At 46.9% G+C, this 21,570-nt stretch overlaps 1 protein-coding gene across 2 annotated transcripts; it reads right to left on the reverse strand.

Annotated features, from left to right (window-relative positions):
- Positions 1-1,453: 1,453 nt before the first annotated feature.
- LOC119460557 (tyrosyl-DNA phosphodiesterase 2-like) lies at positions 1,454-10,984 on the reverse strand. Of its 2 annotated transcripts, none has more exons than XM_049655153.1 (6): positions 10,749-10,984; positions 10,090-10,184; positions 8,887-9,084; positions 6,501-6,711; positions 5,926-6,106; positions 1,454-1,759 (listed from the first exon to the last, which is right to left on the reverse strand). In XM_049655153.1, the coding sequence occupies exons 1-6, from the start codon at positions 10,884-10,886 to the stop codon at positions 1,599-1,601; spliced, it is 984 nt and encodes a 327-aa protein (XP_049511110.1). In that variant the 5' UTR covers positions 10,887-10,984; the 3' UTR covers positions 1,454-1,598. The 2 variants fall into 2 exon arrangements, with proteins under 2 accessions (XP_049511110.1, XP_049511111.1); XM_049655154.1 differs by having other exon boundaries at positions 1,620-1,768; positions 5,936-6,106.
- Positions 10,985-21,570: the final 10,586 nt, after the last annotated feature.

The raw sequence follows: 21,570 nt of genomic DNA on the forward strand, positions 1-21,570 counted from the left end.
TAGGAGATATGGCTCCGTGAACTGCGGTGATGTTGCGCGATTTAAAGCTGTTTCTCGCGCCCTGCGCACTGACGAATTAAACTTTTCGGGCACTTTCAGTGCGTTTTCAGCCAAAACCATATTGATGCAGCGTTAGATTAAGCGTTGCAGACGAACGCGTGGTTTTCAAAAATCGATTTTCTCGCGATTTCGCGATCTGATCACCGAGTCCCCCCTTAATTTAGCTAGTTTTAATGTGTTTCGATGATACGAATTTAGGCTAATACGAATATTTTCGTGACCCCGTAAGATTCGTATCATCAAGATTCCGCTGTATACCAATAAATAACAACCGCATATATTTGTGTGCATTTGTTATGGCTGCGCTCACGTATGGCAGCCGCGGCAATCACTGGTACGGGTTAGCCATGTGTCGCGATGCATCCACTTTCTGGGTACCAAAACCGAAACTGGTTCACAAAAACGGCCACTGTTATTTAGGCTACTCAAGTGCTTGCTGTGTTTTTCTAAGGCTTACAGCATTAGAATTTGCATTTTAACGAAAAAGAGAAAGTTGCGTTAGCACTTTTCAGTGGCTTTTACCGACACTACTGGCTGTCTGCGGTGTACTGGATTGGATTCAATAAAACCCAACTTACTGCTAATGATAGTGCTATTGACAGTGTTTTAACTGTAACATATTCTAAATGAACATTTAGACACTCGCTACGTAGATGCCCAGAGCAACTTTGAGTGTTGTGCAAGGTAGCCAGTTTGTTGCGATAACCCAAATAGAAGCATGGAAACACCTCAAGAGTCGAATGAATCAACACGGACTACTGTAAAAGCACAGCCAAAAGCAAGTGCATGATTTGTAGCTTCACAGAAATCCAGATTTTTTTTTTTTTTTAATGCCCGTCAGCTTTATCAACTTCATCACAATACTGACTCCATAACTTGCTTCTGTACTGATCTGATGCCCATGCACAAGAATTAGACTGCTTGTGTATGCATGTTGGTATGTAATCACTTGGATTCCCAGAGCTGCAGTAATAAAGTCGAACTTCATTATAGCGAAGTCATGTCCCTACATGAAAATGCCTTCGTTACATCGAATATTTCTATATAAGACATATTCTTTGCATGCTAATCTCACTATTGGTGGGAAAAGTTCTAGCTGGTGAATGTTTTTTCGTGCTTTAAGTTTGCCCTCACAAGCTCTGAGGACATATAAACACAGCCACTTGCATTCCTTGAACAGCAAACACACAGTTTATTTTAGAAACGAACATCTTTATATACATCAAATAAAATGTGCCTGGTGTGGCACAATGACAAGTTGGTATGCTCATTGCTGTGCATAGTTTGGCCCTGACTTGACAGCAGATAAATTAAAATCGCTGGATATGTCCCATTGGTCTCTTCTTCCCTTTCTTACAAACTAAAAACACGCGACAAGCCAACTTGATGACTCGAGCCCAGAAATGCGATGGTATGGCAGCGTGTCTAGAGGAGCTTGAAATGGCACAGGAGACCCCAGTGGTCGCTGGGAAAGCATCTGTGAGGCTTCAACCTTTCCAGCCAACCATGCCAAAAATGCTGGCTTCATGGTGGCAGGTTTAGCAGCTCTTATGGTACACTCTGTCGAAGCGGCAAACGGGCTTGAAGCGCCCGTTCCATGTACATTGTCCATTGCGCGTCATGTCCCATGTGTAGCGGACCTCTTTGCGCTGCCCGCAGGATTCCCATACGTCCTTCACACCCTGTGGCAGCCACCAATGTCTTCAACCTGAAAAACGCAAAGTATATATTTGAATGGAGAGGAACGAAATCAAAGAAGCACTCGGACACCTACTCTGCAGTTCCCTCTCGTCTTAATGAGCCCCTCACCAGGCCCCATTGCAAATTTTAGTTGCATACGCAAGAAGTTGTACGGTACCGTCGGGGAGCATTTTACCGCAAACAAATTTCAAATTGCTTGGTTATTAGAGGTGGTCGAAGAAATTGAAATATTGCTTTGTCATGCAGTCAGGAGGCGCGCTTCACTGCCAATCTATACTCTCTCCGTCCTCGTGCTTCAACTAGCGTCCGCAAGCGACATTCCTTCCCTGCCTTCTTTCATACTGGAGCAGAGGGACTGCGTCAGGTTAATGTTTGTGAGCTCCACCTTTTATTTATTTTTTTTTTTCTGCTTGGCAAACTCCCAGTGGCAGTAAGGCGCATTCTGCATTTGACACTCACTAAGGTCACATGCCATAACTGGTGACGTTGCAGGCAGTGCACTTTACATTGAGGCATTGTGTGTGTGACATTATCTCGCTGGAAGCGCAGCTCTCTAGAGAGGAAGGGCTAGTTGGCTTCTCTTTGAAATTTCGGGTGTCTTTGTGCCATGCAGCCACTTGATACTTCGCAGACACGAATGCCACTGCACTATCTATGCGCTGCACTTGTCAGTTTGCAATGCCCAAACATGGTGAGGAACACTTGAAAGGAGCCCTGAAGCACTTTTTGTAGTAAGAAAATGTCGCCGATCTGTTAACAAGGCTCCTGTGAGCCAAATATTATTGCACTGCATGCAGCAGGGAACTTACAATCGTGTCAAAAGCAGTGAAAAATCACTTGCTCTTGCAATGCCGCCATGCAGCGTCATCGCAAGCAGCTGGACCCACAACAGCTATTGGCTTATTTCGTGATCACGTGAACATTCTCGGTACTAATACAAATCTTGCTCATCTGATTACACTAAATGAACAATATACATGTCTGCGATCTCAAAAAGACAGAAAAGCCATTTCATCTTTGTATTGTCAGTCTAAACACTACAGTTGTGCACTGCTGTACCTGCTTGCTGCGCGTGGCCTCAGAGATGAAAAACGTAGCGTAGACAGCGCGACCGCCACAGGGTGCCGCCACGAGTTGTATCGTGGTCAACCTTTAGGCGTGGCCTGCAAGGCGTTGCTCACTTGCGCCCTCTAGTAATTTACTAGTAATGTCATTCTACGATTATCTAGAAAAGTGTTTCATCCCCCCCCCCCCCCCTTTAAGGCCTGCTTTTCCATGTAGCTGTAAGCATATTACCCGCCGTGGTTGCTCAGTGGCTATGGTGTTGGGCTGCTGAGCACGAGGACGCGGGATCGAATCCCGGCCACGGCGGCCACATTTCGATGGGGGCGAAATGCAAAAACACCCGTGTACTTAGATTTAGGTGCACGTTAAAGAACCCCAGGTGGTCGAAATTTCCGGAGTCCCCCACTACGGCGTGCCTCATAATCAGATCGTGGTTTTGTCATGTAAAACCCATTAATTTAATTTTAGCTGTAAGCATATTGGATGATAATGGTGTACACTAGCTATCTTTTTTTTTTTCAACAACAGTTTCGTAAGTGTCAGTGGTGGCCTGTTGACTTGCACGATGCCAACAAAGAAGATCCTAACAAAACCGATGATTACTAAGACAAACTCCAGAAAAGGCAACATCCGACGTTCTTATACAGCCAGGCAGAGACAACGCACAGAATGTTCTTGCAAGATGCACACAATTACAAAGGTGGCTGATGTATACAAAGGTGATGCAGTAATGGTGTCACCAAGGAAAGGCGTGCATTTATGGGTGCATTTTGATAAGAATTGCATTACATGTGTATTCTGATGTGCCGATTTCAAATATGCAATTTTTTTTTCCTGTGTAACAAGTAGTTTATAAAACATTAACGAATTTATGTTTCTTTTGTGGGCTAGTTTGGAGGTGAGCTCTCGGTGAAATGCTGGTTCTTTGAATGAGACTGACATATCAAAATGATGTTGAATGATAAGAGTTCGCAGTGCTACAAGAACAATGCTTTAGACTGATTTGGGCCAAGGTTATAACATGTCAACGATTTTAAAGCAAGAACCCATATTAACACCCAAAACAAAATATTACTTTTTGAAAATTTGTGTAATAATATTTGTTCATATTGTAGGCCTACTGCACTCCGACTGTCTACCTTTCTGACAAAAAAAAGAGAATTATTGCAATAAGTAAAACCGTGACACCATCAAAAATGCTGCCTTGAGAAAACAAGGAAAAACATTTCACATGTTCATCGTGATTATGGAATGGATAAATCAATAAAAAAATTATACAGGAGTTCAATCAAACAAAAATAAATGCTCTACACCAACCTGGGGCAAAGGAACGCGGAAAGATATAGTCGAACCCGGATATATCGAACCCACATATGTACAACGAATTATTGTGTATAACAAACAGCTGTAAAATCCCCTTCAAAATTTTTGTATGAAATTTTTATCTTAAATATCAAATTTTTTTTGGTGATCCCCTTCAGATTCGATATATCCGGGTTTGACTGTATGGGCCAATTTTTGGTTCCAATGGGCGAGGTCTCCCCTTAACTGGGTAGAATGCGTGACACTTCCAGCAGAGCCACATAGACATTTAGGTGAACAAGATAAAGACCTTGGCTTAACAGTGCAGATAAAATAACATTTTGTTACCTCGCAGCAAAACGAAACTGGAATAATATTGTTACATTATTGTGGTCCTGTTGGCTAACTGCTTTTGGTGATGTTTCAGCAGACAGTGACTTGCTGAAGAAGCAGAAGTGGGCAGAACAAATCAAATTTGCAGCAGGGCACACCTTCCGTCAGAAATATGTTTTCATATACTTGTGTCATATACCACTGTCGTTGAAAAGAAAAGTGTACAATCATTGCATTCTACCGGTGCTAACATAAGGGGCAGAAACGTGGAGGTTAACAAAGAAGCTCGAGAACAAGTTAAGGACCGCACAAAAGAGCAATGGAACTAAATATGTTAGGCCTAACGTTAAGAGATGGGAAGAGAGTGGTGTGGATCAGAGAGCAAACGGGGATAGCCGATATTCTGGTTGACATTAAGAGGAAAAAATGGGGCTGGGCAGGCCATTTAATGCATAGGATGGATAACCGGTGGGCCATTAGAGTTACAGAATAGATACCAAGATAAGGGACGCGCAGTCGAGGATGGCAAAAAACTAGGTGGAGTGATGAAGTAAGGAAATTAGCAGGCGCAAGTTGGAATCAGCTAGCGCAAGACAGGGGTAATTGGAGATCGCAGGGAGAGGCCTTCGTCCTGCAGTGGACATAAATACAGGCTGATGGTGATGATGATACTTGTGTGTCAGAAGCAACTCAAAGGGCTGCCAAGAGCAATAAGTTAGGGATACACTCAGGATAAAGCAACAACTTATGGTACATTTGAATGTTTCCTACAGCGCTCCAACTCGGATTGTATACGGCGCCAGCTTTAGATTGCAGCTAGAGGAAGCCCGCTGAGGCTGAACATATGGCCACTTGCCCGAACAATGGAAGGCTGCAAGCAGAAACGTGCCAGCACTGCTTCTCTTGTAAACAAACATGGTGGATTCACAAAGTACACACACACGCTAAACTCGAAAGGCTGTGGCAGACATTGCAACAATGAAACTTGCAGCAGCTGCATGACTGGACCTCTGCTGGATACCTTCAAGATGTGCAAGATGGTGAGAGCAAATCCAAGTGCTCCAAGCTGGAGCTCAGCACTCTGAATGAACAGGCTAATGCCTTCCAAGCACTTGGTAACATATGTAACATAACTCATATGTAACATAATCCAATAGAGCTAGCCACCATGTCAAATGAATTTTCAGCATGTTTGAGGCATGGTGTGATTGCATGCATTTGTGTATTAGGGAAGAAGTCATGGCTGAAATGTATTCCAGAAGGTTGCCACATTGGCACATTGGCTCGCAACTCAGTTGCGATTCCAGTGAGGGCTTCATGTGTTATGAAACAGACACAGTAACCCCATGCCAGATAAATTATGGGACATCACTTCAGTAATGACATCGCAACCATTTTAAAAATACTGGCATTGAAAAAATTTCTCATCTACAACCACATCGTGCAATTTCTAAAGAAGGGAAGCTTTCCGTACCTCACTGTCTCGCAGGTTGAGGTCGCCACCAAAGATGACTGTCCTCTCGGCAGGTTCTTTGACACACTTCTTCAAGCATTTGAAGAACTGTACTGTGCGCTGCTCGGCAAAGTCAGCTGTGCTTTCCAAGTGGGTGTTCATCAGTGTGATAGGAAAGCCTCTGAACGATGCCTAAGAAGTAAATTTGATTGTTGAGCATGAAAAACAAAAGTTCAGTCAACCTTACCTGACATGAAAATACACGTTACATCTGATATTCGTTATAAGCATTGATTCGTTACATGCTGATACCAGCGAGACATTTTAGATTTACTTTGCTATATCAGAGTTTAATATATAGAGCTTCAACTGTACTAGTCACAGGGAAAAAAAATGAGATAGCCACAATATCCCTGTAAATTGATACTATAACAGTGGCCTTAATTAACACTTAATTAAGTGTGCAAAAAACAGTGACAACGAAGCAACACACCTAATCCCAGCCACAATTTACAAAAAAAAAGTGTGCTTTCCGCTGGAGCATTAACAACAGAAGAAGATAGCCTTGAAGATCAGTCGCCCTCACCTTTACGTACGTCACATTTCGGCCCATGGCGGTGTTTGAAAATGGGTATACGACATGACTTTCATAGTCGATGGTTGCCTTCCTGAGCAGGGTGACCGTAAAGTACTCAATGGTGTTCCCCACGATGCACTTGTAGCCAGGAAGGAGCGTCTCAAAAATTTCAGCTGAGGCAGGCACCACTTCTTGAAGGAACACAACGTCTATGCCAGCGCTAAAGAAAAACAAAAAAAGTTTTGTCACAAAAAAGCAGATGTACGTAACAAATTACATGTAATTAATTACTTGTATCAATGACGTATTTGGTAATTTTGTAATTTATGAATTACTTTGTTTAATTGCTAACGCTCGCTGTAATTGAATTACATTTTCAGTCACCGTTTACATGGAACCAGTTCCATTTTTCAGCTTTGAGAACAATTTTACAGGCACTATACAGTGTTCAAAGGGAAGGAAACATGTAAAGGGGTGGTCAAAAGTTTCCAGGCAACAGCTTGCGCAAACACGTTGATTTTGTGCTCTGCGGCGTGTCATGTATCGGATTATAATAGCTCCAAGGTTGTTGTGAAGAGGGTAAAGGACACTGTTTTTCACCGCCCAAAGCTTCCGACTGCCAAAGTTACTCCAGGAGCCCCGCCACTTGCTTGAGAGTGAGCGTGTTCGCGCAAGCTGTGGGCTGGAAACTTTTGACCGCCCCTGTACATAGGTTACTTCTTTCAAACAATCAGCGTCCTGCAGCTACAACTCAATCATCTGAATATGGCAGGCTTGAAGATTTCCGCACCTCTCATGGAAGTATAACCTCCGAGTGTTTCCTTTATAATAAAATTTATCTTTCCCCCCCTCTCTCTCTCTCTCTCTCCTGGAAGCACTTAACGGCCTTCATAGGCGGTAAGAGCTGCTGCTCAAGTCATCTTCGCTTAGTGCAGTTTTTGACTTCTCCGATACAGATGTTAAACACATATGATTCTATCTGTTTGATATATAAGTGACTCATTACACCTGTTTACAATCAGTCGTTTAAGTTTAAATAGCTAACGATTGAAGGGTGATGGGAGAAGGTCCACGCGATGTTGTCCATCAAACTGAAACGGTGCTTCTATGGCTCGATAGCGACAGCCTCTTCGGACGTTGATGCCAGGAAATCACCTAAGGATAATTTTTCAGTTTTTCACAGGCTCTATCGGGAGTTCGTTCCCCTAGCATCAGCAACAATGAAGCGCTGCACTTTGTAGGGTCTCACATGTGCTCTTGGGACAAAGGAATGAGAACACAGTAGTGCAAAGGATCAAAAGGGCATTTATAGCACCTTTCATACACTAATGCGTGTTAGCCAAATTACTACGCCGATGAGTGCGCGACAAATCGGACACACTTTGTGGGGATGCGCAACTCTCACACGTCCCCTGATGGGTCGGCGGACAGCGCGAACGTTTCGCGCGTGCGCCGATCCATGCTTCGCGAGGCTAGGAGCAGGACACCGAAATGGACGAACTTGGATCGTTCGAACGCGCCACCGTTCGCGTGACCGTACACGTGAACAACTAGGCGATGGTGTCTAGCATGGGGTGAACATATTTGCTCGCTATCCGGTCGCGGCGAGTCGGACTTCCTCGATTCGTCGCGCGCCCATCGGCGTAGTAATTCGGCTCACACGCATTAGTGCATGAAAGGTGCAATAAATGCCCTTTTGATTGTTTGCACCACTGTGTTGTCATTCCTTAGTCCCCAAGAGCACGTGTGAGACCCCACAACTTCATAGAGGACTCAGGCCGCAAGAATCGCGACATTGAGTAACCACAATCTTCTGGTGGTGGTGAGCTGTAGCAACAAGCACGTTTAGCCTCGTGATCGAGGCCGGCAATTGCTCCAACTGAGCGTTTCTTTCAACGTTACTGCAGTATGTCACCACATGTGACATACTGCAATAAAAAAGTACAAATTTGCCTTCACTTATGGGGATGCGAGCTGCTGCAGAGACTGCCCTGGCATGAACTTGTGTCGCTGCCTGCCGGCAGCTGCAGAAAGCAGCCGGTCGGGGGGGTTTGCCGCGTGTTGCCTGCTCCTGGAACATCCAGCAAACTTCCCTAACCAGCTGCTTTCTGCAGCTGCTGGCAGGTGGCGACACAAGTTTATGCTAGGGCGGTCTCTGCAGCAGCTTATATCCCCATAAGTGAAGGCAAATTTGAACTTTTTTCTTAAGAACCAGGCAAATAACTGTGGCAAGTGTTATACTAAACGACGTAGACTCCAAAATGCAATATTTCTGCAACATTTGAGCAAGAATAGTGCAGCGGTGAGCACAAAACCATTTTTCAAACATGCAAAGCAAAATATGCAGGACCCTGTATGACCAAGCAGAAGCTGCAAGACACCAGTTTGTCCTTACCTTTCAATCGTGGAGCAGACCGCTTTCGCACGAAGTACCAGGTTCTTATCATCAATACCATCTGTGTTCCACGAGATAAGCTTCAAAGTGTTGGGTTGACCTTCCGAGACATCTGTAGCCCTTGGCCCATTCCTGTTGCTGGTGGCTGCCTCGGCAAATATGGCCGTTGCAGCAGCTGCCAAACTTGGACGGCTGCCACTGAAGTAATGAAACACCAAGGGAAAGATCTGTCAATGCTGACAGGAGTGACCAACAACTGAACTTCATTAATTCAGTCTTGTACAGAGCAACAAAAAGCTCTTTTACTATGTGTTTCATTAACTATATGTACGCTATTTTTTATGTGCTGAACACATGGGTCTACCGGCTCAAGCAGCTACCAAGCGCCTGCCTCTAAACAGCATCCAAAACCATGGAACTATCAAGATTTGCATTCAGTGTACCACTTGAAAGCTCACACCATATACTACTATGCATGTAGACTTATGAATTTAAACTCTTACAATTGCAGGAATATCAGAGCTTGCAGATGTGACAGCCTAAAAAAAAAAACTTCAAGTACTTTTCCTGATGTTCAAATGAGTAGCGTATCCAGGATCTCTGCCAGGGGGGGGGGGGGGGGGGGGGGGTTGACAGTTTGCCCAATACCATCTAAATAGCACTAATTTCAATTTCTACACGGAAAATTGTCAAAAAATGCACTTTTTGTGAGTGTGCAGACGATTGCGCGTCTTACATCTTAGTTGCAGTACTCAAATGCGCAAGGAAAGAAAAGGAGTTAAACAAAAGAGGGGGGTTAAGTCGGCCTCAGGGGGGGGTTACAACCCTCGAACCCCCCCCCCCCCGTCGGTGCGCCACTGGTTCAAATGTTACATTCACACTGTGCTTTAGGAAATGTCATTGTTCATTCTTTCTAGCTATCGCATGTAGAATGTTTGCTTACATTTTCTTTTTTCGGTTGAAGAGGCACACGAGGTGAAATAAAGCCCTGCAGTATTTTTCTTTTTTTTTTTTTCTCTCTCTTGAGAAAATTCTTTATATTTAGCGTGCTCTGCAGTAATGTTGAATAGCATCACAGAATAAGTTCTGGCTATAATACAGTACCAGAAAATAGCAGGACGAAAAGAAGAACAGTACCAGTAAATGTTGGGTGCCTGCTTAAAGAAATAAAATTTTCTACACCGATACACAACAAACGCTTACTCCACAACAAGGACCACATCTGCACGGTTGTCGTCGCCAGATACCCTCACGGCACCTTTGTTCTTCCGATCTTCAAAGAAGTCGTTAACAGACCGCTGCAAGGAGAAATTTGCTTCAGTGAGAGCTGTCTATTCACGTTTGAAATCAGTACTCAATGGTACTCGACGCGCAAACAGCAAATGCAGAAGCCTCTGGCGACAAGCATGGTGTGCCAGTAACGCTTCAAGGCGTAGGGTGTGTTTTAAAAAGCTAGCGTGAAGTCTGAAAATGACCCCCAACTACGACTCTCACACAAATTGGTCTACGCTATGAAGTGACACGTGCTGTTCTGAGATCAACAAATTAAGGTGTTGCAATGTACGCGTTCCGACAAGAAAAGCACGCAGCACTCAACGATGCGTAAGAGATGCAAGGGACCTGCACACCACATCACAAAGATGCGTGGCAATGATTTTACTTCGGAGATAGCGAAACTGGAGCCCTGCCTAGAGCTAACAAAACCAGCGACCTCAGAACAATGAAAATACGCTTGACAATATACCGGCGTGCTTAGCAAAGCTTCAAGTGCAAAGGGAGCTTATTTTTTTAACGTGGATATTCTAGGGCGCTGTGATTCTACAAATGCAAAATGAAGAAGTGTGCGCGGAAGAGAAGTTTACCTCAAGGTTCCAGGACCTGTCTTGGAGATAGAACTGCGCGCAGGCAGTGTCCGTTTGTGTTATAGCAGCAAATTCTTCGCATAACTGCTGGCAGACCTTGCCATCGGGTATGTCGTCATCGGTGTCAGAGCTGCTCATGGTTAAAGTACGAATGGGACTAGATTTGTAAAGAGACTTCACAACATAGGACTGCAGAGGATCATGCCGCGCTTTTTGAGGCAAACATCACAAACATAAAAACTACAGTGTACTAGAAGAGTTGTAGTGCGCTCACAACGCGGCAGAGCTTGACGCACTTCGTGTCGCCGCCGACAGGTGGCGCGGTTCGCAGCGTCACCTGAAACTTTCCTACGCGTCGCGGTAGAACAGCTATCGGGTGTTGCTGTTTTCACCGTATAAAAGTAAAATGCACGACGTGCAGCGCGCGAAAGTTCTTTTGGTACACCTTCGGAGTTTGCAGTGAAAGAAATTACTATTGTTGCGGCTGATCTACAGAGGGTTGGCGTTGTTTTGAGCCGGAGGCACGGATGAACTAGCCTTGCTATTCATGCTGTTCTGTTAAAGGCTTGATACGGCCGCTGCAGTCACGGTAGCAAGGGGCACTCGAGTTGTTTCTGCAGCTGATCGATAAAATGGTCAGTGTGGTTTCGCCGCAACGACCGCACATCGGCGTTTCCAGCACCACCGCGCCGAATTAAACCACCACTTCGTTTTTGTTTTTTTTTCGCAGGTAAGGCGTGCAGCGCAGGCCTTACCTGCACGTTGCCCCATCTATTCACGAAATATTTAGGTATCACTGCTGCACAATTTATGCTGGTTAGCTGGCTATTTATGTATTAGATCTTTCGTAACGTTAATGGGACATGTATTCGAAAGGATGAAAATACCAGGTACAGCCGTGAGCAAAAGTATACGGACCACAAGGTCGCTGAAACAACTCAATTTCTTCGTAATTAACATGCATAAATTGAAATTGACGAGTACACTGGAAAGCTCGCAATGCCAAGATTGGACTGCAGTCCTAAATTTCTAGTTGCATTCGCAGGTAGTTGAAACAAACGGCTTTATCGCGCAATCCCTAGTCCGTATACTTTGCTAACGGGTGTACACTTATGCATGCAATACCAATGTTTATTTACAACGAAATAAAGAATTATCCCGGAAGCGCCGGGAGCAGCCGGTGAAAACTCCGAATAGCTACTGTCTTGTGCGCTTCGGCTTTTCTTCGCGGGTGCTTCGTCCCTTTCACACCTTTTCCTTTTGTTGCTGGGCTTAGGTGTCGTCTTCATCAGGTACTGTGGTTAATTCGGAAGAATCGTAGGAACAGCGTTTTCTGATAGCAGTGGAAATTGTCACGAGGAATGCACACCTCTGCATTCTATAAGGTGCACAAGTCCCTAATTATGAATCGCGGTTCGAAGTTTAACTCGCAGATCGCGCAAGATTCTTCCAGTGTCTTATCTGCACGGTTGAGGTTCCTCTCCCATTCCTTTCGCCATTCTTCATCACATGGAACGCTGAGCAAAGACGCCTTTGGTGCATCTTTCACGCGACTATAGCCAGTTCTGCACTCGGGTGCAAAACAGTAATTTCGACGGCGGCTAGCCATTCTCACTCCCTCAGAGTGCACATTGAATAAAGCGTCAAGCACAGAGCAAGCAGAGAGGATACTGCTGAAAACGCCGGCGGGACTTGCAGTCGAGAGCCGACAACGTCGATATTAAGTGGTTCGGTTTCAGTAAGGAAAGGTTGGCGCTATCTTCTGCAGCCCTTGAGGGAGAACGGTCAACGTCGCGATCCAACAGCACGCACTCCATACCAAGCGAGCGAAGTTTTCAGGAGAAACTGGCGGCAGCGCCTCTGGCGGGCGCCGGAGCAGTCGACGCTGAGTGCGCCGCGGCGCCGCGGCGCAGGGATAGGGCAGTGAGCACACTGCCCCTATTCTAGTACACTGTAATAAAAACACAGCCATGTGGATTGATTTGGCTAGGCTAGTCACAGGGCCACAGGGCTATCTCGCGCATAAGTGGAACCTTGCTGTCTTCATAAAATATCTTAAACGTTTCTTCTAAATTACTTTCGGATCCTTCCATCGTAAAAGTAAGAATAAAATGGCGAAATTTTTCATTTATTTTTTTCAGCGTTGCAGTGAAGCGAACTGAACTGTGTCGGACGAACAGCAGACTCAAGCGCGGTAAGTTTCAATTGTTTCAATCATTTGCCCTCAATGTTCCGCAGATTCACCATGGTTTCAGTAACGCAGCGTTTGTCGAATGTTGTTGTGGTTACGTACCATCGAGTCACTTTCGACTATATATGGTACGCTTCCTTTTGCTTAGAAGAATGCAATCTAACCATGTTGCTCTGGCGACCCCGTTTTCTCTTGTTCGTGGGGCACCCTATTCTAAAAACACTGACTTCGAACAAGTGAACCGAGCCGTCCTAACGAACCATGACATCACATTCCCATGTGGTAAGTTTCAGACATGTACTTTGTGGTTTAGGTATCATAGCTTTAGTGACTTATTATCCATATGTACAGTCAACCACAAAAGTTTGCGGACCACGCGAGCGCGTGTCCAAGAGCCTCTTCGCGACACTTCCGCTACGTCACCAGCGATCGACAGCAGCGCTACGTTGAAGACGCATCCCTCCTTAAATCTATGGCCTGTCTATTTTCGCACTGTGCGCAAATATTTTCTACCTATCTCTTTCAACGTGACGCGCTCTTTGTTAGCCAGGGTTACTTGCTTATATTTTGAGAGCAGAATATCAGTACAAGTAATCAGACAGCGTATTCTTCGGCTGTTATCAGTTCTATTTTCGCGTAGCCACGCTGTTTTTTTTTTTTTTTTTCGTGAGTGCGTGAGTGAGCGGTGAGGCAGCCATGGGACACAGATGCTTAGTCAGTAGGCAGAATTTTTCCGTTCCTCCCCCATCGCTAAGTGACAGTAGCGGCCGGGATTTGATCGCCTGCGCCCAGGTTTTGCTGCGCAAAGCCCGAACCACCGCGCTGCTATAGTGGTTACATTTAGAAAAATAAGAAATAATCGGGTGCGATGACTCTTTTTATAACCCTTTGCGACACGGCGTCCTCGTTTGGGGACTCGAACTTCGGAGGCGCGTCCCACGCCACGTGTTTCTTCAAATGACCTAAAACTCAGTGTGCACATTCGTGTCCGCTTCCTGATGGGACAACTAGCGGTCAGTTAACTTCATTGTCCTGCGTATTGCTGCAGGTGATCACTTTGCTGGAGACACTACCATGTTAGACAATCGTTCGACGTGCCGCGTTCCAAGACCAACGTCAAGAGTATTTTTTTTCTCCGGTCGACACGAATACAACCGAAAAAGCAAGTGTGCATGCGTTTCGGGCCTAATAGTTGATTCTTTTTATGCAAGCATTGAAGCTGACGTATTTCAGAATAATTAGATAATGAGTTATACGCTAATAAATTTTTTTTACTGAAACTCGCACAAAACAGCACATTGCTTCGTCTTCTTTCTTGGAATGTAATAGTGAGCGTCTTGAAATGATGCCATGCGCATTTGACGCATTTGCAGACAGTGCATCATAATTCGTGTCTGAAGGGGATGAATTTATTCACAAGACATTTACAGAAGTGTCATGAAACATAGGTCTCTCAATGATCTAGTAGGAAGTGAAATGTCCGCCGTTTTCTAGCACCTTATTGATGCGTGTGGGCATCGACTCGTACAAAGATTCAGTAATCTCCGGTCGACCGCGCAGGCTTTCCCATTCTTGTGCGATCGCTTGCCACAGCGTATCGGCCGTGCGGCCGCGGTTGGCTCGTGTGGACAGCCGTTTCTTCAACATGCCCCAGACATTTTCTATGGGATTCAAGTCGGCGCCACATGGAGGCCACTCAAGCTGGCAAACAGCATGTTCTTCTAGCAATGACTGGACGATACGTGCTTTATGGATCGGGCTGCGGTCGTGTTGAAAAAAATAGCAGCCGTCGCTGAAGGGACCGTCCAGCGCATACGGAACGAGGTGTCTAGTGATGACGTCGCAGTACCGTGACGCAGTGAAGGGCCCTTCCAGACGCACAAGGGGACCAAGGCCATCTTTGCTGATTGCTCCCCACACGCTCACGGAACACCGTCCACTGGATAGAACACTCTGTGTGTAATTAGGCAGATATCTGCAAGAAATAGCATACAATTGGGTTCCAGCGGCGCGTCTAAAAATGTTGTGATTCCTCTTGCGTATGAACTTTATAATGCTGTTATAGAGTTGCAATAGAAAACGTGCAAACATCATTAGATAGTACTGAAAGACCCACTGGCAGCTTTTAATTAGCTTCAGAGTAAGTAGTACTATGAAACAATCGTTAATGTTTTCAACATAATACCACTACAGAAAAATCTCGTAATGTCCAAAATCTCATTTTACGTGAAACATGTTGTGATGCAGAATTAGCTTCGTGAATTAACTGCCAATACACTGTAAACACACCTGCAGTTTAGTGGACGCCAAACCCGCTTCCGTTGGTCCCAGCGCGTGGAAAAAGTTGACTCGTCGCTAAAGATGACATCGCCCCATTTCTCTGTTGTCCAATCTTTCATTGCTGTAGCGAACATGAGTCGTTCTTGTAGCTGGCTGTCTGAGAGGCAGGGCTTCTGTGCTGCTACGAAAGACTGCAGGCCAAGCTCACTCAGCCTTCTTCTTACAGTCTCAGACGATACCGTGAGCGAGAGCGCTTCTCGGATATCCTCTGCACTTTGAAAAGGATCAGCCACGATGGCGGCCGTAATCAGGCGGTCCTCTTCCTCAGTCGTGGCCCTTGGACGCCCACTGCGCTCCATATCTGTGAATCTGTCATCGTCGCGGAAAGCTTAAATAATCCTATTCACGGCAGTCCGGCTCCTGTTGGTTCGGCGGCAGATTTCGCGCTGAGGTATTCCCTCTATAAATAAACGCACAATGTGCCTTCTTTCGTCAAGTGGAACACGCAGCGGCATCTTTCCAAATAGGAAATCACCACGTGGCCTGAAGCAAGTCTACTACGTTTTCAGCGACTGATGCGAAGATGCGCCTATGTGTGAAAGAAAATTTTCTATGCATCCGCTTTTTCTTTATTTTTGATGACAGTGAAACACCTCCCTACCCTTTCTCTCAAGACGCAGAAGCAGCAACACTCATTGGACCAAGATGCTGCCAACCAAAGTGCGCCAGTAAACGTCGCGTAAAAAAATCGTCGCAGCGCTTCGTGAAACTTATCTACCCACTGGCACACCAGTCGACAAAGGTTGCAGTGATTGCACCGATACTGCTATCAAGCCAGATATGTGGCGGTCTTATCGCAGACAGCGCTCTGCGTCAACACAACGAACTAACAATGTCATGCACGGGAATAAAAAATTAACAGGCAGGCGAGTACCAAGAGGGCTCATATCCGGGAGAGCGCCCCTGTCGCCGCTAGGTGGCGTACCGCTAGGTGGCGCGGATAGGCAGTCTGGCACGCGCTCGCGTGGTCCGCAAACTTTTGTGGTTGACTGTACCATGCACGGTTTCAGTTTTGTAGAATGCCCTAGCTACGGTAGAGTGGCTAGAATAGTGTAGCTACGGAGAGTAGACGCGTCAGCGGCGCCCACCTGGCCTAGCTGGAACGAATACTGAGGATGGCACCGTTTTCGAGAAATGCGCCGTCAAACTAGGGGTAAAAATGCACTCCTGTTCCACTTGCAAGAAAACGTAGTTTTACGCACTTGAGCACAAAAGTAACAGGGACGCCCAATGTATATTGTCGCCAACTTCTGGAATTATTATCTCGAAACAAGTGAATATAAGCCTTGCGAACTCATCGGCTACAATTCGTGAGTTGCAATATGTGCCGTAAAGTAATTAATAAGAATTTTAATTTGTGAATTTTCGCTAATTAGTCTGTTCTGCATTTCGATTTCATGTGCAAGTAAGGCCCGCCTCTGAGTAATCCAGCTCAATTACTAGAATTATGCTATTTGCCAAAGGTGATTTTTTTTTTAAATTCTGTATGATAAAAAAAAACGTTGTAGTCCGTTTTTGAACACAGTAGCCGCCATGTTGGTGCACCGACACGATGATAAGCTGGGTCCGTACGTCACGCGAAAGCTTTCAATGAGATGGATTGGACTGAAGTGCTCGTAGTCGCCATATGTTGGTGCACCGACACGGTGATAAGGTGGGTGCGTGACGTCACGTGAAAGCTATCAATAGACTCGTGTAAGCTAGGGCCGCAGTTTTATTTCGCGATTTTGATGAGGTGAGGCCCTTACATTGGGCTGGGCCATTTTGTCTAATTTTTTCTGACTACGAGTTCCGGGAATTTGCACGCTTTTCCACGGAACGCCTTCCACGATTTGTTCGTTGCGACGAGCTTCTCTTTCTGCTTCAGCCACCGAGATATGCACTCGTCATCGACGCCGCAGTTGCAGCCGGCTGCTCGCTTGCCGTGCTTCTCGGCGTACGCGACAACTTTGATCTTAAATTCAGCATCGTCTGCCATCAAACACTCCCTCCCCAATGCGGACTATTGGCATCGGACAGATGAGCCGAAGTAGCTGGCTGAGACTGAACTGACCGAGGAATCTAATCGCACAAAAAAAAAAAAAACACGTGCAGCGTTATGACAGAAACTGGCAGATGCTAACATTGTGAATATTAAAGCGTGAAGAACGTTTTACATTAATTGTGAAAACGCTTGTTCTTTTTTCGGAGACTATTCGAAAAGTATTCGATTTCACTATTCAATTCGATTTCAGATTACTAGCTAGGGGTGCGCGAATTTTTGAAACTTTTGAATAACAAATAGAATAGTGTCCTATTCGATTCGGTCTTCGAATCTAATAGCCGATCATTCGTAGATTCTAATATTTTAACAGCGATGCTGTTCTAGCTAACCGTAAAAAGTGGCGCCTGCTGTCGCAAGACCTCGCCGAGCTATGACGTCACTGCGTTGCCAGCAACCACCTCGCGGAGCGGCGTGTGCTTCGCTTCCTCTCCGTGCTGTGCACATGTTGCCTTGACATGGGACGTTGAAGAGAGGAGGAGGAGGTGTTAATTATACATAGGAAGATACGCTTAATTCTACAGCCCATAAGGGAGCACGGCGCAGCGTCGTAGGGGATAGGGGGAGTAGGAGGAGAGGCAAGGAGAGCATGCGCGCGGCGCGCGCAATGCTCGGGTACTGTAGCTCGGGAGAGGGAAAGAGAAAATGAGAGCGAGATAGAGAGAGAAACAAATTGTAGCATCACCAACGAGGCAACGCGCAGAGCTGCTGCCGACGCCGCCCGCGTTGCCTAGCCGCGCATGCACCGAAGCAGTAGCGATGACGTCACCTCGCGTTGCCTAGTAAACGCCGGCGCAGGTGCGCGGTCGCTTCGCCCGACACAGACACGGCTCCTGCCTGCCTGCGTTTGTGACATGCCAGGAACGCTGTCGCTTGTAGGAGCCAATGCGTCCAGCGCTAGTCACGCGAAATGTTGCGAAAGGGAAGGTACCTCCGAAAATGATCACTCGAGAATACCTTCCCTACATGCGAAGTTAAACCAAGTTAATGCCTAGCAGTAGCAGCCAGTGAGACTTGAGGATTGACACTTTCGCTGTGCCTATAAGCTTTGCACGACCGAGTGCAAACTTGCCTGCTTTTTTTTTGTTTTTTTTTTTTTAACACGAAAGTGTTTTATTCCGGGGTCCACCAAGACTTCACTGACGTATTTCCGTCACGGAAATACGTCATAGAACATAATACAAAGAAAGAAACCAGAAGAAAAAGTTCCACAAACATGCAAAATTTGGGAATCGAACCCACGACCTCTCGGTCCGCGACGATAGATCGCCGAGCGTTTAACCCATTGCGCCACAAACGCATTCGCAGAGAGCTACACAGACGCGCCTTATATATCTAACACTCCTCCGTGTACCCGCGCTCTTGCTCGGGGCGGTGCCGCCGCCTACGAGCAGAAAAGAGAAGTACTGCATTATGACACTAAAGCCCGGGATACATGGAGCGAACTTTCTCGACGAACTTCACGCGTCAAGTAACGACGCGGCGACACGACGCAGGATGTTTGCTGTGTTGCAATACATGCGGCGAACGCCGCCGCGCGTTGGCCGCCGTGTTGGCGGCGGTCCCGGCCGCCCGCTTCGAACTGAATTTGGCGTTGTCCTTGTAGAATTCACTTAGTTGGAAGCAAATGACTGCGTAAACGGCTTTCGCTTAGTCTCAGGCCGCTTCGACGACAGAGTATTATGGATAACCTTGAGTAGTTTTCGAGATCGCTTCTCGTTTCGAACGCGTCTAAGCCTAGCGAAAGAAATATCCGATGCCAACGCCATCTATCGGGGAAGTCGGGAGATAGGCATGACGACAGCATGTGGCCTCTGAGATCAGAAGATTTCTGTTGAAGGTTGTTGTAGAGAGCTTGCACTGCTTGTCTGTTTCCTCGCAGATCAGCGGATATGGGATATACAAATACAACGCGATTCCTGAGAGATCATACTAGGAACTACTCAATCGGTGCAGAGACATGCAGACACGGCAACACCAACGCGATTGCAGACGACGCGAAAAGGCGCGCGCGCGCGAAACACCAGCATGCATTGCGACCGGAACTAGTGCCTCCTGATTGGCTGTCGTCCACCGCTGCGCGCTAGACGCTTCCGGCGGCGGCGTTCGCCCGACGAAAATGTTTGGACAGGCAGATCGGCTGCGGACGGCAAATTTCTTGACGCCGGCCGTCGGACGTTCGCCGCCCGACGAAGTTCTTCGCTCGGACGCCGGTTATTCGCTCCATGTATTCCGGCCTTAACGCGCACCGACAGTGAACGCTTCGGTGGTCTCAGTACTACGACGCCTCGATGCCAGCATTCGAAGGGACGCTGGCATCAAGAAGCACTACCAACGCCACCTAGGTGGCGTTCACCGTACTCAGCACAGCGGAGCGTGGCCTCCGCAATTAGCTCTGAAAATGTTTCTGAAGTTGATCGCGGAGGCTGCAATTACGACGCGCTGTACGCGCTGATTTGACTCGGTGACGATTCAGTTACGTGCTTTGTCTTGCGCGTTGTATTAGTGTGTCAGTTACGTGCTTCGTCTTTCGCGTTGTGCTAGCGTGTGCAGCGTAGTGCAGCTTCCATATGCACGACGGTTGCTCATGGTCATCGACGTTGGTAGTCGTGATGGAGGAGACGTGCCACCAGGCGTCAGCGTGGGTGCATCAACGCCTAAGGGCGCTTTAGCCACAAAACACCAATAGACATTATATATCAATGTGCAATAAACATTACACTACTTCTGTGAAGACACGTTTCACTTTCGTGTTCTATACCGATTCCTATATAAGAGGGATCAACCACATTTTTTTAACACGAAAGTGTTTTATTCCGGGGTCCACCAAGACTTCACTGACGTATTTCCGTCACGGAAATACGTCATAGAACATAATACAAAGAAAGAAACCAGAAGAAAAAGTTCCACAAACATGCAAAATTTGGGAATCGAACCCACGACCTCTCGGTCCGCGACGATAGATCGCCGAGCGTTTAACCCATTGCGCCACAAACGCATTCGCAGAGAGCTACACAGACGCGCCTTATATATCTAACACTCCTCCGTGTACCCGCGCTCTTGCTCGGGGCGGTGCCGCCGCCTACGAGCAGAAAAGAGAAGTACTGCATTATGACACTAAAGCCCGGGATACATGGAGCGAACTTTCTCGACGAACTTCACGCGTCAAGTAACGACGCGGCGACACGACGCAGGATGTTTGCTGTGTTGCAATACATGCGGCGAACGCCGCCGCGCGTTGGCCGCCGTGTTGGCGGCGGTCCCGGCCGCCCGCTTCGAACTGAATTTGGCGTTGTCCTTGTAGAATTCACTTAGTTGGAAGCAAATGACTGCGTAAACGGCTTTCGCTTAGTCTCAGGCCGCTTCGACGACAGAGTATTATGGATAACCTTGAGTAGTTTTCGAGATCGCTTCTCGTTTCGAACGCGTCTAAGCCTAGCGAAAGAAATATCCGATGCCAACGCCATCTATCGGGGAAGTCGGGAGATAGGCATGACGACAGCATGTGGCCTCTGAGATCAGAAGATTTCTGTTGAAGGTTGTTGTAGAGAGCTTGCACTGCTTGTCTGTTTCCTCGCAGATCAGCGGATATGGGATGTACAAATACAACGCGATTCCTGAGAGATCATACTAGGAACTACTCAATCGGTGCAGAGACATGCAGACACGGCAACACCAACGCGATTGCAGACGACGCGAAAAGGCGCGCGCGCGCGAAACACCAGCATGCATTGCGACCGGAACTAGTGCCTCCTGATTGGCTGTCGTCCACCGCTGCGCGCTAGACGCTTCCGGCGGCGGCGTTCGCCCGACGAAAATGTTTGGACAGGCAGATCGGCTGCGGACGGCAAATTTCTTGACGCCGGCCGTCGGACGTTCGCCGCCCGACGAAGTTCTTCGCTCGGACGCCGGTTATTCGCTCCATGTATTCCGGCCTTAACGCGCACCGACAGTGAACGCTTCGGTGGTCTCAGTACTACGACGCCTCGATGCCAGCATTCGAAGGGACGCTGGCATCAAGAAGCACTACCAACGCCACCTAGGTGGCGTTCACCGTACTCAGCACAGCGGAGCGTGGCCTCCGCAATTAGCTCTGAAAATGTTTCTGAAGTTGATCGCGGAGGCTGCAATTACGACGCGCTGTACGCGCTGATTTGACTCGGTGACGATTCAGTTACGTGCTTCGTCTTTCGCGTTGTGCTAGCGTGTGCAGCGTAGTGCAGCTTCCATATGCACGACGGTTGCTCATG

The sequence above is a fragment of the Dermacentor silvarum genome, chromosome 8 (genome assembly GCF_013339745.2).
Source record: "Dermacentor silvarum isolate Dsil-2018 chromosome 8, BIME_Dsil_1.4, whole genome shotgun sequence".
NCBI classification, from domain to species: Eukaryota; Metazoa; Arthropoda; class Arachnida; order Ixodida; family Ixodidae; genus Dermacentor; species Dermacentor silvarum.

Coding starts and splice junctions, on each gene's coding strand:
- LOC119460557 (XM_049655153.1), bottom strand. CDS start 10,886: ATGAGCAGCTCTGACACCGATGACGACATACCCGATGGCAAGGTCTGC. Junction 10,185..10,748: donor ACAGGTCCTGGAACCTTGAG/GTAAACTTCTCT, acceptor TTCTCCTTGCAG/CGGTCTGTTAACGACTTCTT. Junction 6,107..6,500: donor GAAATGTGACGTACGTAAAG/GTGAGGGCGACT, acceptor TTTACTTCTTAG/GCATCGTTCAGAGGCTTTCC.